Source organism: Panulirus ornatus, chromosome 19, assembly GCF_036320965.1.
Source record: "Panulirus ornatus isolate Po-2019 chromosome 19, ASM3632096v1, whole genome shotgun sequence".
NCBI lineage: Eukaryota > Metazoa > Arthropoda > Malacostraca > Decapoda > Palinuridae > Panulirus > Panulirus ornatus.
Window position 1 is genome coordinate 64,038,843 of NC_092242.1, and position 17,818 is coordinate 64,056,660.

The 17,818-nt window shown below is 40.4% G+C and overlaps 2 protein-coding genes across 6 annotated transcripts in view; both read left to right on the forward strand.

The window, feature by feature from the left end:
- LOC139755596 (uncharacterized) overlaps positions 1 to 5,677 on the forward strand; it is a 70,781-nt gene extending 65,104 nt beyond the window's left edge. For 2 of the 4 annotated variants that reach the window (XM_071674121.1, XM_071674118.1), the window contains exons 2-5: positions 2,105 to 2,245; positions 2,873 to 2,990; positions 3,678 to 3,882; positions 4,556 to 5,677. In XM_071674121.1, coding sequence (XP_071530222.1) covers positions 2,105 to 2,245; positions 2,873 to 2,990; positions 3,678 to 3,882; positions 4,556 to 4,783 — 692 coding nt within the window. In that variant the 3' untranslated portion in view covers positions 4,784 to 5,677. The remainder of the gene's footprint in view (positions 1 to 2,104; positions 2,246 to 2,872; positions 2,991 to 3,677; positions 3,883 to 4,555) is intronic. The other 2 variants (XM_071674122.1, XM_071674119.1) reach the window with 1 other exon arrangement.
- Positions 5,678 to 7,470: 1,793 nt separating this feature from the next.
- Positions 7,471 to 17,815, forward strand: Kr-h2 (Krueppel homolog 2). Of its 2 annotated transcripts, none has more exons than XM_071674123.1 (5): positions 7,471 to 7,609; positions 10,329 to 10,510; positions 13,585 to 13,834; positions 14,307 to 14,440; positions 15,812 to 17,815. In XM_071674123.1, the coding sequence occupies exons 2-5, from the start codon at positions 10,347 to 10,349 to the stop codon at positions 16,026 to 16,028; spliced, it is 765 nt and encodes a 254-aa protein (XP_071530224.1). In that variant the 5' UTR covers positions 7,471 to 7,609; positions 10,329 to 10,346; the 3' UTR covers positions 16,029 to 17,815. The 2 variants fall into 2 exon arrangements, with proteins under 2 accessions (XP_071530224.1, XP_071530225.1); XM_071674124.1 differs by having other exon boundaries at positions 7,505 to 7,656.
- Positions 17,816 to 17,818: the final 3 nt, after the last annotated feature.

Below are 17,818 nucleotides of genomic sequence, written 5' to 3' on the forward strand. Positions count from 1 at the left end.
ATATATATATATATATAGAGAGAGAGAGAGAGAGAGAGAGAGAGAGAGAGAGAGAGAGAGAGAGAGAGAGAGAGAGAGAGAGAGTAGTAATCATACATCAGGTACCAAGTGTACATCGAGATCAATCAATAGCTTACAATAAGTCTATTTTTTTTCCCCAACATTGTTAGTGCTTTTATACACATGCATACGTCCCATCATACACTGCATACGTGCCATCGTACACTGCATACGTGCCATCGTACACTGCATACGTGCCATCGTGCACTGCATACATGCCATCGTACACTGCTACGTGCCATCGTACACTGCTATGTGCCATCGTACGCTGCAGATCTATACATTCGTCTTGCTACACATTCGTGTGGAGTAGTAGTGTTTTTTTTTTCTTCCCCAAACTTTACAATGACAACATTCGTGTGAGGTGCATCCGACCGTAATCATGCCTCCCCATTCACCTCCGCTTGATTGCACCGAAATCCAGGACGATAGTTTATCGGTTAGGTCAACAATGTGCTCAATTACGCACGTCTGTGGTAACCAGAACAGGTGATTACACTTGCCACTGGTTGTGACTGTTACTGTGCGACCTGGCAGCACAGGCGTACCTCTCGCGTACGACTTGTAAGGTGAGCCTTTGACACGACGCTACACCGTCATCCTTAAGAGTCGTACCGTCGTGCTCGAGGGTCGTAACGTCGTGTTCGAGGGTCGTACCATGTTCATGGGTCGTGGCGTCCTGTTCGAGGGTCGTACCGTCGTGTTCGACGGTCGTACCATGTTCATGGGTCGTGCCGTCGTGTTCGAGGGTCGTACCGTCGTGTTCGAGGGGCGCACCATGTTCATGGGTCATGCTCGAGGGTCGTACCATGTTCATGGGTCGTGCTCGAGGGCCGTACCATCATGCTCATAAACACGTGAGGGACACACACAGAGATTATGAACAGCTGGGCCGAGGGGTATTTCCGGGACCACAGGGTCATGTGTGTGGCGCAGGATCTCACTCTTATCTCAGATTAAACTTGATCCTCGCGTCAACTGGTGACGTAGTATCCCAAGACATTGGTCCAGACGCTTTCCGTTGTTTGAACGGCGCGTGACTTCGAAGTCCAGCGTCATGGTGACTATCGCTCGATATTACTTGAATGGGAAGATTGTAGTGAATGAGAATATTCAGGGTTTCTGAATCTAGGATCATTTTTATTTTTATGGTTTATAATTTCGTTTGTAATCCATTTCATTCTCATGGTTAGGGCATCAGTTACGTCACTGTGTTCATACATTACTATCGGGTCGATGTCGTTGCCCAATACAAATAGGATTACATTTCCTACTGAAATTGCATAATTGTTTACGTGAAACATCATATGTTGGACCATGATGAGAACCCTAATAGCAGAGGTAATGTTTGTTAAACCCTGTTAGCGAAGAAGGTGCTTGTGCGTGTGTGTGTGTGTGTGTGTTGCTGAAGTAGGCTCTGAACATTAGGGTGGATTCGAACCCCACCACCGTTGGTTCTAAAGGTGTTAATTTCCCACCTACGTTGATGTGATGACGTCTCGTTTCTATCAAGTTTCTCTGTGTCTTGTGTTGTGTCTGTCCGTCCGTGCTTGTTTGTGTTGACGTCTCGTGTTGTGTTGGCTGGGTCGTGTTGAGGGTGAGCGATGCTGGTGATGGAGGCTCGGCGCTCCCGTCCCGACCATATTGACGCGTGTCGTGATAAGAGACACGAGGCAGGGCTGTGGTCACGGTTGCACGACCCACGTGGCTTCATGACCGCTGATACTGGCGGTGTAGACACACCACACACACACACACACACATACATTGATGTGTGTGTGTGTGTGTGTGTGTGTGTGTGTGTGTGGTGGTAAATGTGCCTTCGAGGTATTAGCCGCCATAGGGACTAGCAGCTTCTACCTGCATCGCCCCTCTCACCTTTCACATGACCCTGGCCTCCTCCACCCACAACCAGTCAATAGGCAACACCCTGTACTCCCTCCCTCTCTTACTAACCCACCCTTGTGTACTCCCTCCCCTTCACCCTGTACCTTCCCTCCCTGCCCCCTTGGTGTACTGCCATAAGCTGTGTTTGCTCTTCCAGCAGCTGCTGCCGCCGCCACAGCTTCACCAGGGATGTACAACTCTACGTGCGGGACCTTCCGGCCCTGCTACGCCCAGTTCAACCTGCGGTGTCTGGAGGGCCGCTGTGTCTGCTTCCCGAACTACTCCCCAGACACCTCAGGTGAGAGGCACCGCCGCTTCCCTACACCTCAGCCTCGTGACTCCCTCCCTCCCCAGGCCAGGCCAGGCCACACATCTCCACACTACACTCCCCAACGGAGGCAAGTCCTTACTGGAGACTCCTTAGGGGAGAGACTGTCACATTACACCCCCCAATGGGAACTCCATGCTTGCTGGAGACTCTCCGGGGAGGAGGGGGGTACCACCCAACAGGAACCTCTTTAGGGGAGCCTTCAACGCAGCTTGAGCCTCCTCCCCTAGCGGAGGCATAACCCTTCTGAAGCCTCCCCATGGGAGCCACAACCCTGCAGAAGCCTCCCCAGGGGAGACCCTGCTTTGCATTACGTACATATACACAAGGAACAACACAGGCCAGCCTTCAACATCCGTCACCATACTACTAAAGTGAACTAGACAGTAAATATACTTAGCCCAATGTTTACATGGCGTTATCTCTAGCCATGTAGGAACGACAGTAGAACTTGCGTTCATAAACGGAGAATGAAATCCCCCTCTCTTACTCAGAGGGTAGGTAAAAGTTTAAGGAGAAAGAATGACACATATTTGTATCCCTCACAACTCTAGCGTAACTCATATCTAAGACATGTCTTGTGATGCTCACTTCCAGGCGGGTGTGAGGACACCCTGTCGCACATGATGCTCAACTGGATCGTGCGCTTCACCGTAGTCATCTGTTTGTTCTTCGTTTGTATTATGATCCTGCATGTCACCCTCAGGAGACATAGGTAAGGAGAATGGGCGGACGACGGGGCAGCACCAGCAGGAGGAGGGGAAAAGTGAGGAGAGACAGCAGGAGGAGTGGAGAAATATGAAGATGGTTGGTACACAGATAAAAGCAGTGAGGGGAACTTAATAGACCAGGAGAACGACATGCAGGCTGTAGAGGGTATAAGTACTCGACTCCAGAATCAACTGTCAGACAATGTACGTCGGCTCAGAGTGATGAATGGTCTCTGATCTTGATTTAACATCGCAGTGGTTTAGTCCGGAACCTCCGGTGGACTGGAATAAGTAGGTCACTCCTCACACGTAGGTGATATGGGCCTGTGACTGTTACAAGGAGTAATGTAACTCATCAGATAACAGTGTTCAGTGTAGAGGGTCACGGGGGTGGGGAGCTTGGTCCTGATTATACGTAGATGTAGATGCATCTCTACCCAGGTACATGGTGAAGATGGGCAGTAACCATGCACAGTAATGTGTGTAAATTGCCTGTTAATTATGTTCATGCACTAGTTCAGGTGTTCTGCTAATCATGCACAGTAATTGTCCACATCATGAACCATATGTAGTCATTTTCACTATCCATGCACTGTATAGGAACACTGTAGTAACACTGTGTTGCACAGCGTGGAACTGCTACAGTAGGAGTCGTAGGATGGCGTACTAACCACGCACTCCTCCTGCCGCAGGTGTTGTGAGGGCAGGGGCTCGCAGGGGACGGTGCCGGAGGAGGGTGGAAGCCATCGGCCCAGAACCTGTTGGCACGACGACCCGCCCTCGTATGTGGAGGTGGTCGAACCCCCACCTTCCTACTACGAAGCCGTAGTTAAAGTCGGCCCCAGAGACGAACTGTGTCCGGGAGTCTTCAAAGTGCCAAATCGTGAACCTAACCTGGTAATAGAATATAATTAGAGCAATACTTTTATCTCTGTGTATCCGTGTCAAGGCTTGGGACATTGCACTGGTCACCTTGAAGTATTCTTTTATAATTGATTCCAGATGTCACACTGGATGGCATTGTTATAGACCCTCTCCACTGCTGTGTTCACACATCCCTTCGTGACGTTATGTTTGTATGTCCTCTTCGTCCATTCCTTACCTTCTTTAGGAAGTACGCCTTGCTGGCTTTCAAATGATTATCAGTTTGTATATAAGTAACGAGATGTTATGTTCAGTTGGGGCAAGACTCCACCAGCAGAACACAGATGTGGCTTCGAGGTGAGGAATTTTTCCCAGTGACTTAAATTAGGGGAAAGGGTCCATCCTTATGTTGTACGTATCCTGCAGATCTCGAAATTTGAATTCCTTGATTTGAAAGATATCTTGGCTGTTAAGTTTCTAATCTATAGGTTGAGTTGATGTAGAGTTATTATCTTTGGGTTTCGTGAAAACATTCTGATGAGAAAGATAAGATGAGGTGGTATTTTGCAAAGTTATTTGGAGGCTTTTAAGTTGATTTCCTCTACTTCCCATTCGGTGCCATACTGGCTTAACTTAAGCTGCTTGTTTATGTATCTCTCTCAAAGTTTATAGAAGTATGTAATTCGTTTCTTTTGGTGTGTTTCAGGAGTACCCGGGAGGGGTTTCCACTGCACGGGTGGAGACACCAGCAGCAGTGACCTGCAGTGAGGAGAGTCGTGATGTGGTCACTGGCAGTTGGCTAGTGGTGGCCAGGCCGGACCTGGATTCGCCAGAGAACGGAAGACCCAGAGTCAGTAGATCCTACAGGGAAGTGTACTGCCAGTCCAACCTGCCTTCCCCTGACTCACACACAAGCCTGCAGTTACATATGTGACGACCTGGAGTACTGTGATCTCATGGTGCAACGAGATATAGGAATATCTTCATAATCTATTGTACGTGTCTGATGATAGAGTCCCGTAGCTTCCAAAATTCGCTTTACGACGGCTTGACACCCAGTACTATATGACAACCGTCATATGGTACTGGGTAGGTTGTAAAGCGAATTAGGTTTGACTAAGAGTCTGCAACATTGCCAGGGTTTTTGGTATAACTAGTAATATGATTTTACCCAATAGGATATTGTATGAAACACATGCCATGAAATATACCCTGCTGGACCTGCTAGTGGTCCCTCAGGCTGACCCTGTGCACCACATATAGGCTGAAATCCGATATGGAGAAACTCTAGCCTTACTGTATTTACCCCACGCTGTGGCATCACTGGCCTTCTTGACCATGAGTCAGCACGGGTCATCCTGGGGTCAAGGTTCCGCCTCATCCCCTGACCTCATCTCCAACCTGACCCCTAACCCTTACTATCCAGCACCTTTACCCAAACACCTGCCCCTTTACCTATTGACCAGGACCGCTTCCTTCTTCCTCTGGACCTTTTACCAGGTATTCGTAGCCTAGCTATGGTCCCAACGTGCTAAGATGGACCAAATGATTCTTTTCAGTGATTCAGATGAAACTGCCTGTACTCATTGTTGTATGAGGAGGCTAAACATTTACTGTGGGTCATTCTTATCATATATGAAGTCCCACATGAGTAGAATTAGTTTTTAATCAGACTTTCTTATTGACTAAGGGTAACAATTCATACCGGTATGTGTTTGGTGACGTTCACTGACGAGAAATGATTCGCCTAATCAATTTGTCATTATATTGTATATATCAAAGTATGTAGATTTATTTTTATATCTATGAAAATAAAACAACACCAATACATGTGTCCTTCACTATTGTATTGATGAGGAACAGAAGGAAGGTTTTCCTTTGGAACGTCCGGTCACTGCCTTCCACGGACTCTGTGCATCTAAAAAACCTAACTGTTGTAACTGCCTCATTACAGCAGGTTGGTGCTGTAACTTCCTCATACATGTTCACAATTGTAGCCAGCCTTCTGATCTTCCCATGTACCTCATGACACTGGCCGGCATCTAACCAAAATTTGTGTGTTCAATTCTCAAAAAGAAGATATTTATTCCTTGGGATATGTCTACCAGAGATAAATGAAATATATGATTATCAATGTCCTTGACACTCCATCAAACTGGTCGAATATGTTAAGCTTTTCCTATGTTACATTATATGTAAGTTTTATGTTTTAATGTGATAAAAAAAAAATGCTGTGTATGAACTTCGCCATGAATAGGAAACTTAGGGGAAAAATTATTCCTGATATATTTTACGAGTCAATGTAATTTGAACACATGATGAACGAACGAGGAGTCCAGCTGGGCAAATGTCAAGTGCTTCAGTGGGAGAAAAATGATTTATGTAAAGATCAAGGATACATGTTTTGTGTGTGATGGTTAAGACGGGTTGAGAGACGTACAGACGCTTTAAGGTGATCGTTTTTGCTAACCAATAGATAAACTAGGAAGTCATATTGATAATTATACGGTATCTGAGTGTTCATTAACACAGGAAGCAGGAGTACTGACTATAAATTCCTGATGAAGTACACATCAGAGACAGGCAGATTCAAAACGAATTCCCTTTTATTTTATTAAGAATTATGACATGTCTTCATACACAGAAGTTAGGAAGTTTACTATCCATTCCACATTATTGAATGACAAGTAATAAGCTCTGAGGACATTTTTGTCATGTTATATAAAGGATGAAGAGACAAAGTCTTAATAAGGTGTAACTAGGTATATCCGCTCATAACGTTGTTAACACCTAAAACGTTATTCATTGCACATATTTTACCTACGTCCAGCACAGTCACTAGCCTGTGACATTCCGAATAAATACCAACATTCTCTTGAGGTTATCTACAGATAAAACTGATATCTCTCCGGACACAAGATGGTGTAGGTTTCAGTTTAGCTTTTACCTGCTGCTCTGTTTTCTTCACCTGAGAAATATGCTCTGTGGCTCTCACATGCATTCCAAGTTATGAGACCTTTAGAGTATGCATTACGGGAATAACATTTTATGTAACCTTATGTAATTAAGGAGTATTAACACCTCATGGCTCAGAGTACAGTGCTCAGGTTTAGGAAAGGTGGAGAAAAAAAGTCTGGCATTCGTGATGGCCGGTACGTTGAGACTGGCTGTAAACTAACGGTGATTAATATAATTATTTCCGTTTGTCATTACAGAGACCTTGATTATTTTCTTTTTTGTGTGTGGCGGCCAATTAGTTCATTCTGTAAATTATAACTTCGTTTCTGTACATACTGCATGACGTAACTTGTTCAAAAGATTTACTGTTAGACACGTTGATCAATTTGGTTCTTATGAAGCGATATGAAATATTTCTTTATTCAATCTAGTTACTAAATAAGATATTTAGGGGACCAATGAAAGCAAATTATCCCATTTTGTTTATGGTTAGATATGTCTTATCCATGTCGAGTACAAGCAGTTGGCATTAGATATTGATTGTATTATCAATATTTTAAAGCTTATTTATCCAAAATTTTTATTTACAAATCATTCACCTATTTGCTTATTATTATATGATTATATTCTGGAGGAAAAATTGGTACATGGATGATTTTCAGCAAACTTGTCGACAGTTAAAGAAATTATGTCACTTAGCGTGACTCTGATATAAGCCAAGAGTGAGAGGTATCTTGACTGGTCCGTGTGGTAGGAGTTCTGAGTCATTTCGTATATAGACGGTTTTCTATCTCAGTCTTAGGTAAGCCGGTATACCTAAGTACGTGTGTTTAGCACAAGGAAGTCACCGTAAGTATTCTCCGGGTTTAATTAGACCTTGATATAATTTCGTGGTGGAACTCTCGTGTTTGGTACAGGGATGGTAGCCTTAGTACCCAAGATGTAGACCCTGCTTAGCCTTACGCCGATTCTTAAGGTTTAATGGGTTTTCGTTGGCATATCCTTATATTTACTCTTGTGTCATTGAAGCATATCGAGTCTGACTTTGAAATTATTTGTAGTGTTAGTACTATAGCAGTATATATTGAAATTCAATTCTTTGGATAAAGGTTATGCACACCTTTAGGGTAATCTTTACTGTGTATGGTTTTATTGACTCTTTTCCAAGAGATATTGAATTTTAGGCCTAAGGAACCTACCGTCAATATTTTGCTGAAAGAATTTCAGATTAGGTGTCCACATGTCTATTTTCTATTGATGGTACCTGGAGAATCATTAGTATATTATTAAGTTTAGTTACGTATTGAACCCACGTCTGGAAATTGGGTGTTTCTGTCCTGCAGTGCTAGTGTAGTGTGTAGAAGATATTACAAAAGCTGCTGAAAGTGATCAAGCGCATGATATTTTATGTTAGACAGTGATAGTGTTACGATTGGGTATATTAGGGAAAGTCTAGGTTAATTATCGTTAAAATTGTCCACTTATTTAAGCTCAACAGAACTTGGGAAAACCTCAGCTAATTTATCATATTAGCTGAGGTTTTAAGTAGAAATCTCCTGGAATCAGTATCTGCCTCTGGGATTACAGTACATGGAATGGCCAACTTTGAAGAGGCAGAGCGTAGTCACAAAGAGCCACATAGTCAGTCTGTTTGTTGACATTCATTGATGTAATATTCATGGTTGTGTTTGATATATTGACTAAAACATTAAATATTGAGATGAATCTCAGTTACTTTGGTAGTTAAGTGAGGTTTTCATGGGTTTAATTACTTTTTGTTATACATGTATCTCATGTATGTGTGCAGTAAAAAGCGTTGTAATTTCACTTATTTATAATCCTCACTATTGTCAACCTTGTTCTCTCCTGGTTCCATGTTGACAAGGCATATAGCTCAGATTACATACCTCTTAGAGTTCTAAGGGAGTGATCCTCTTAACTAGCAGCAGTCCTTGCTTATTTGTTTTATTACTGTTTAAAAATCAAAACTTTTTACATGGAAGCACTCCTTGGTGCAACCTCTCCCTAGACAGGAGATTGTTCCAACAATTCTAGCTATTGGCACTATCATCTTTGAAATTCACTTTAACTCTCACTTTCTCAGACTCGTACAAACTCATTCCCTTCCTTTAGATCACCAATTTGGATTTTGCTGTGCTAATTCTATTTGTGAGCTTTCACATGTGACTCACCTCTGGTCCTTCTGTCTTTAGGGATTTCAGTGAAACTTTTTTTTTTGTGAACCTCGACATCTCCAAATAATTTGATAGGATAAGTCTTTGGTTTCTTTCCTTCTTTCTCTCTCTTCTCTAATGCATAGTTTCCTCTGTAGCCATTCCATTGCAGTAATCATTGATGGAATGACTGCCACCTACCTATTATATCAATAGTGGTTTTCTACAGTGTTCTGTCCTATCACCTACTCTTTTCTTCTTGCAGTAAATGATCTCATCTTCTTTTAAACTTTATTCTCCCTGATGCTAAGGATTCCACTTTATGTACTTCATCTGACTTACCCTCCCCTTCTCCCCTATATAAAACTCATTTTCTTTCATGTACTGATCATATTTCGTCTCATTTCAGACCTATGCAGTATATTGGAGTGAACAAGTTGTAATCTCATTAAATTTGATGGTGTTAAGTTATAATTTTCCCAATATCTCTACCTAAGGCTCATTCATTTCCCTCTTTTCAGCTTCAAAACATTTCAGTTAAACCCCATAATAATATAAACATGTTTGGCATTAGTATATTGTCTGCTTTATCCTGGAAACCCCACATAATCAACAAAAAGCTACAAGTGTTGTATAGGTGCCATAATTATTTACTTGTTAACAACAATTTCAAATCTACATGGGTTTTATCCTCCTAAGTATATTGTTCACACATCTTGGGTGGCTCACCCTCCACCCATCTATTGATTAGAGTAGATGAGAAGCCTTTCATCTCATTAGATTCTCCAGGCATTATCTCTTGTTATCCTTCCCTCTCTGCACATCATGATGTCATTGCTCTCTTTCCATTTTATAGGTTTAATTTCGGCCATTGTTCTTGTGAGCTTTCCATGTGTCCCTTCCCCTGAGATTTGAACACATACAACTTTCCACATTTCTGTGTCGAGAATGGATGCTCAAGGATTGGCTTTTATGATGCCTCCTTCCCTCAGACAGCCAAGCTGGGGATTTTTTTTTTTTCATATAACTTTTCTTACTTAGAGGGTGATATCAGTAGACACTTAAAGAGCCGTAATTAATTTCATTCTCTTTCTTTTACTTTTTCTTTCACCCGAGATAGCTTCATTACACAAAATGCACACTTCCCTTCCCATTGTGTACAGGTTAACAGAGTGATTGGTCTGTGGAAGCATTTGGTACCCATACATGCTCCCCTTCCCTACCCCAACCCATTCTTTAAGAATGGTAAAGGGTTTATTTTGCACCACAGTAAATCTGTGTATCTTAAAAAGTTGGTGTGTATAGTGATACACATGTAATAGTGATGATGCCACATTTTGTTAACAGTGAAAGAGTGGAGCAGCCATGTCTGATGATCAACAAAATGAGCAGCCACAGGAAAGCCCACGGGTCAGTGGGATTGAAGCCCTCAAGGCTAACATCATGGAACACAAGGTGGACACAGCACTTTGGGCCACTCGAGCTCTCACTCTCATCTTCTGCATATTGTACCTAATTCCCGTATTTGGGTATGTATCAGGTTGGTGGTTTCTGAAAACTAGTTTGCTATTGTAGCTCAGGGAATGGAATGACTTAGCTTAGGGAATGGAATGGCCATATGATAGTAAGCTGCACTGGAAGGGCTGATTCTTTACAAAAAAATTTATTTTCTTTTTGTCCCTTTTTCAGTTTCTCATTGACATTACTTTTATGAGTGTATAGTTTTGGATCATCAAATGTTTTAGTTGTGAAGAAAATTTTTATGCTCCTGAATCAGAAGTCTCCTGATTTTAATCACAAGAAGCCTTATATCTGCAGCTGTAGAGTACACCATAATCTCGATTTAATGGACAGTTAGGGAATGGGAGTCTCTTAATGCTGATTTTCTATTAAACTGTCTGTTTTACTCTCATGATGTATTATATACACAGCACAGTAATATGAGTATATATTATGGTCGGAAAATTATGCTAACACAGTGTGGTTTCAGAAGTGGTAGAGGATGTGTGGATCAGGTGCTTTGAAGAATATATGTGAGAAATACTTAGAAAAGCAAATGGATTTGTGTGTAGCATTTATGGATCTGGAGAAGGCATAAGATAGAGTTGATAGAGATGCTCTGTAGAAGGTATTATGAATATATGGTGTGGGAGGAAAGTTGTTAGAAACAGTGAAAAGTTTTTATCGAGGATGTAAGGCATTTGTACGTGTAGGAAGAGAGGAAAGTGATTGGTTCTCAGTGAATGTAGGTTTGCGGCAGGGATGTGTGATGTCTCTATGGTTGTTTAATTTGTTTATGGATGGGGTTATTAGGGAGGTAAATGCGAGTTTTGGAGAGGGGCAAGTATGCAGTCTGTTGTGGATGAGAGAGCTTGGGAAGTGAGTCAGTTGTTGTTCACTGATGATACAGCGCTGATGGCTGATTCATGTGAGAAACTGCAGAAGCTGGTGACTGAGTTTGGTAAAGTGTGTGAAAGAAGAAAGTTGAGAGTAAATGTGAATAAGAGCAAGGTTATTAGGTACGGTAGGGTTGAGGGTCAAGTCAATTGGGAGGTAAGTTTGAATGGAGAAAAACTGGAGGAAGTGAAGTGTTTTAGATATCTGGGAGTGGATTTGGCAGCAGATGGAACCATGGAAGTGGAAGTGAATCATAGGGTGGGGAAGGGGGCAAAAATTCTGGGAGCCTTGAAGAATGTGTGGAAGTCGAGAACATTATCTCGGAAAGCAAAAATGGGTATGTTTGAAGGAATAGTGGTTCCAACAATGTTGTATGGTTGTAAGGCGTGGGCTATGGATAGAGTTGTGCACAGGAGGGTGGATGTGCTGGAAATGAGATGTTTGAGGACAATATGCGGTGTGAAGTGGTTTGATCGAGTAAGTAATGAAAGGGTAAGAGAGATGTGTGGTAATAAAAAGAGTGTGGTTTAGAGAGCAGAAGAGGGTGTTTTGGAATGGTTTGGTCACATGGAGAGAATGAGTGAGGGAAGATTGACCAAGAGGATATATGTTTCAGAGGTGGAGGGAACGAGAAGTGGGAGACCAAATTGGAGGTGGAAAGATGGAGTGAAAAAGATTTTGAGTGATCGGGGCCTGAACATGCAGGAGAATGAAAGGCATGCAAGGAATAGAGTGAATTGGAACGATGTGGTATACCGGGGTCGACGTGCTGTCAGTGGATTGAACCAGGGCATGTGAAGCGTCTGGGGTAAACCATGGAAAGTTCTGTGGGGCTTGGATGTGGAAAGGGAGCTGTGGTTTTCGGTGTATTATTACATGACAGCTAGAGACTGAGTGTGAATGAATGGGGCCTTTGTTGTCTTTTCCTAGTGCTACCTCGCACACATAAGGGGGGAGGGGGTTGTTATTTCGTGTGTGGCGAGGTGGTGATGGGAATGAATAAAGGCAGACAGTATGATTTATGTACATGTGTATATATGTATATGTCTGTGTGTGTATATATATGTATACGTTGAGATCTATAGGTATGTATATTTGCGTGTGTGGACGTGTATGTATATACATGTGTATGTGGTTGGGTTGGGCCATTCTTTCGTCTGTTTCCTTGCACTACCCCGCTAGCGCGGGAGACAGCGACAAAGCAAAATAAATAAATAAATATAATTCAGTTGAAAGTTATATTTTATTGAAAGTATCTTAACTTAATGTTTGTGTTTAATGTATGAGTCTGTATTGCCATGATCAGTAGTGGTGAACTAGAATAATTTTAATGGTGTCTTACTGGTAGAATCCTGTGGCAAAGTAGAATCAGCAGCAGCAACAGTTTTAAAAGAGTCATATTCTGGTGTTGCTTCCTTATGATATCACCAAATTTTATGAAAATGGTCACGTGATACGTCGATGAAATTTATAAAATATATGTGATCAGGTATAACACTGAGTTTGAGTGATAATTGTTACTTCTTCCTCATTGTCCTTTTCTTGTGTTGTGCTAGAAAGAAAACTTAAATAGTCTCCTCTTCTTTCCAAACCTGGTACCAAGGATCACTATCAACTTTAAACCACCCCAGAACATCATCCTCAGTTGCATCTTTTTCTCCGTCCTTTAGCTCTTGCACAGTGCTCATATTCACTCGTTTTCTTTTCATGCCAGTATCTTTAGGGGGCTTGCTGGCTTAATTCTGTCCACTTTATTCGCTAACAGTACAAAAACAAAGACTTAGGGGTTTCCAGGAGCAGGAAACTAAGTATGTAAATACACAACCCAAAGATCCGATAAAATGGGCTGCATTACAGGTTATGTTCCTGACACTGTTCTTAGTAAAATTGTCCATAAGTCGTAAAATATAAAGAAATGCATAAATTGTGTGTAAATCCTATATCTGATTGTATTCCACAGTAAATATAGTTAATAGAACATCACATTAAGAAACACTTAAGTAGTTTCACCATTTGTAAGTATGAGTAATTGATCTATCTTGGAAAAGGAATTAAATGTTTTTTGGGGCACATTCATAAGTGTTCATAGGTCAGACTTTCGTAAGTTTGAGACCTCCATGTACCTATTTATATTATTAATTTTAACTGTGTGATTGTAGGTTTAGATTATAGAAAAATGTGACGATTTTTACGATTCCTCTTACAGCAACCCCTACAGTAGCTACCAAAAAGTGTTGATGAGTAATGCTGCTACATCTACACTGAGACTTCACCAGCGGGTTCCATTAGTCCAGTTGTCCAGAGAATTCTTTGCTCAGCTGTTGATGGAAGATTCAGCACATTACCTTCTGTATTCCATCATCTTCATGTACACATCACCAATCACCATGGTCTTGGCTCCAATATTCATGTTTGCTCTCTTGCACTTTGCAAGTTACTCCCTTGGACTCCTTGATGTGAGTATTACTGTATCGGGATTAACCTGCTGAATGTAATTTTACTTGGTTTTCTTTATGCTAAATTTTGTTGTGTAATTTCATGCTATGATAAAGTTTGACAAGCAGTTTACTTGATGAGTATCACAGTTACTATCTTATTTATGAAAAGCTTTCATCATTTATTAAAACATCGATTATCATGAAATTACAAGTTTATGCATATTTACCCTGATATTTATGGCCAAGCTTTAGATAGGAACTGTTCAGATTGGGGATATGGAAAGAAACCAGTTAATGTGATTTACTGTCAACCATTTACTATGATATTGAGGGAAGACATGCACTGTGGCACAATGCTTCAAGTGCAGGGGTGGCACCTTCCATAGACTCAGAGCTTAGGGCCCTAACCGTTAAGTCTATACCATATGAATGCAGTCCATTAGCAAACAGTAGGTTGAGCTTGAAAACTTTTTTTTTTTTTCTTCCTTAGGTTATGGGTCAGAATAATGCCTTAGGGTCAAGATTCCTGATCTCCCTGGTAGAATACCAGCATAGAAATATCCTTCGTGGAGCAGCATTTGTAGAAATCTTCCTTTTGCCTCTCTGCATTATTTTACTTTTCCTGTAAGTATTTGGTATTTTGTTCTCACTTTTTTCCTATTGTGGCCACCTTGGATGTTGAGAAATGGTAAATTTATGAGGAAAAGAATGCATACTCTTTAATAGAAGAAGTGTGTACTTTGATTGTATAGAGATTTTAAGCAGTCTTCAGTGCACCCATATCATCGCTCATCTTTTCATGATTTTACTGTGATATGCTTAGGTTTGTCTCTCTGTTTAGGTCACTTTTGCCAGATTGCTGTATTTAAATCCCCTTGCCCTACTTGGATTAATTCATTCCTCTCATAACTTTTCTTATATCAGTGCCACATCATATTTCCCCGTATTATATGTCTACTAATTTAAGTCCACCTTCCCATCCCAGATCTGTTTTAGTTAGTTTATCTTTTTTCTCTTCTTTTTGTCAACATTATTATTATTATAACCTGAGGAAAAGTTGAATGAGAACAAAAGAGGGTGTTTTGAAATGGTTTGGGCACATGGAGAGAATGAGTGAGGAAAGACTGACCAAGAGGATATATGTGTCGGAGGTGGAGGGAACGAGGAGAAGTGGGAGACCAAATTGGAGGTGGAAAGATGGAGTGAAAAAGATTTTGAGTGATTGGGGCCTGAACATCCAGGAGGGTGAAAGGCGGGCAAGGAATAGAGTGAATTGGATCGATGTGGTATACCGGGGTTGACGTGCTGTCAGTGGATTGAATCAGGGCATGTGAAGCATCTAGGGTAAACCATGGAAAGCTGTGTAGGTATGTATATTTGCGTGTGTGGACGTATGTATATACATGTGTATGGGGGTGGGTTGGGCCATTTCTTTCGTCTGTTTCCTTGCACTACCTCGCAAACGCGGGAGACAGCGGCAAAAAAAAAAAAAAAAAAAAAAAAAAAATATATTTAACTATACATGTGTGTGAGGTAGCACTAGGAAAAGACAACAAAGGCCACATTTGTTCACACTCAGTCTCTAGCTGTCACACTGTATATATATATATATATGTATATATATGTATATGTTGAAATGTATAGGTATGGGTATGTGCATGTGTAGACGTGTATGTATATGCATGTGTATATGGGTGGGTTTGACCATTCTTTCGTCTGTTTCCTTGCGCTACCTCGCTGACGCGGGAGACAGCAACAGAGTATAATAAAAACAAATATATATGAAAAGCATTTAACTGAAGTTTGCAACTTGAGAATCTTAAGGTCCCTCTGTAGTTATTATTCTCGACTCTTATGTATGCTGTTCTGATATTAGCTGTTTTGGGGAAAGGCATTCCAATTTCAAGTTTCTTGCATTTTAAATTTGTGATGTACTGATGATAATTTACAGGCAAGTTTTTTGTTTTTTTCTCAAACATGCATTTTTTTCTCCAGAGGCAGGGTTAATTTGCTGACACCATTTGTATACTACCGATTTTTGACCCTGAGATACTCGTCCAGACGCAACCCATACACTCGCAACATGTTCTATGAACTTCGGGTGACAATGGAGTACATGGTCAACAAGCCCGGTATCCCAGTATTTCTGCGTAATGCTGTTAATCGTAGCATTGTCTTTATTTCTGGGCTAGCCCCCACTGTTGTTCAGTAGCCATGCTGTTAGAATATAGTCTTAGGGAAATGTAGGATATAAACAGTATATGCAGGGCAAAAATATTTTTATTTCATGGAAATTTTAAGGAATAGTATTTTCCATACAAAATAATGAGTATGTTGTTGAAAGCTGAGCAAAAGATTTATGATAACCTTTTACATTAATATAATTCACCTGAGGACCAGTGGCATCCATTACAAAATGTTAGTTTAGGAGAAATGTCAGATTTTCTCATTTTCTTTATGTAACTTCTTAAATACAGGTAGGAATTATATGGAACTTCTTAAATACAAGTAGGAATTATATGGAAACTCCTTTTTTAATTTTTGGGAAGTGCTTTCTTATGTGTAGATTCAGACATTAAGTATTGGCATTGCTTTGTTTTGGACAAGTGATATTTTGTTTTAACAAAATTATGATTTTGCTGTTTATGATATGTGATTTTAAGATCACTATTAACTTTTTGAGGGAATACTAAAAATATTACCTTCACATGTAACATTGCATTTATTTACAGCTACCTTGGTGTAGGCAGAAGGTCATGAAGAGCCAGGCACTAGCTCAAAATTTAATTTTAACATATAATACATGATTTAAAAGGTAATGAGAAACTTGATGTATTGATAAAACATGGGGCCACTACTGTGTGAGCAACACCTGAGTACATCATGGTTGCTAGTCTGTTTCATTGAGCATTGCTGGCTGAGGTATCCTCAGAAACTCTTCCACCTCTTGTCAAGATCAGGGACTAGCTAACCTTTAAACAGATGTTTCATTATTTTGTGAAAGAAGAACTAAAGCTGTTTTTGAAATTTCCTTTGATATATATTATTTATATTAAATTTAAAAAATCATTATATATTCATTATATACTGGGATGTGTTTATGAAGATGTTTTTTCCATAGCTGGAAGACCATCTGTATTTATATGATAACACTAATAATTAACTGCTCCATGTAACTGTATGGGATAGTCATTTTTAAAATAACTAATTCAATAACTTTGGAGCTTTTTGAATGATAGTATGGTATAGGCAAGTGGTATATTAATGTAAAGTTGAACCTGCCTGAATATCACGGTTGAAGTGTCTTGGCTGTAGATAATAAGTACAGTAGTGTTAAATTTTTCCCTTTTCTAATGTATCAAGATTCAGTTTTATTAAGAAAGGAAATGTTAGCAATGTTCATTCCAACTTCTTAAGATCCTCATGAATGTATTAGAATATTCAGTGCACTGATATCATAGTTTTTACCAAATGATATATACATTTACAAGTCTGTGCCGTTTTTAATTTATTCAGTGGCACAATAGCATGTTTGTATATTTTTTATATGCATCATTTGATAAAAGGTGTGATGAATGTGTTGACTGATTTCAGTGCGTCTGGTGGTTTGTATTTGTTAATGTTATCTCTGTTGTACATAGCTCCATGTGCCTGCTGTGACTTCTTAGAAAACTTTTATGAAGTCCCTTAAGGGTTGTACTTTCTCAACCAACCATATTTTTACAAAGCAGATTCAAAAAGTTGAATTTACTGCAGTAGCATCTTCATTTAGATTTGAGACAAATGACCATACATATGAAGAGTTGCTCTCTTAGTCATTCCATTGACTAGTCCTTGGTGCATTATGTTTAGATAAATCCAACTGCAGTATTTTGAACATGGATAAAACTACCAATATAGTATATTGTGGCAAGTCTTTTGTTAATGATATTTCATGTCAAGTGTTTGCTTCCCCAGTGTGTGGGCCTTCGGAGAATGAAAAATAAATATCGGTATGTATTT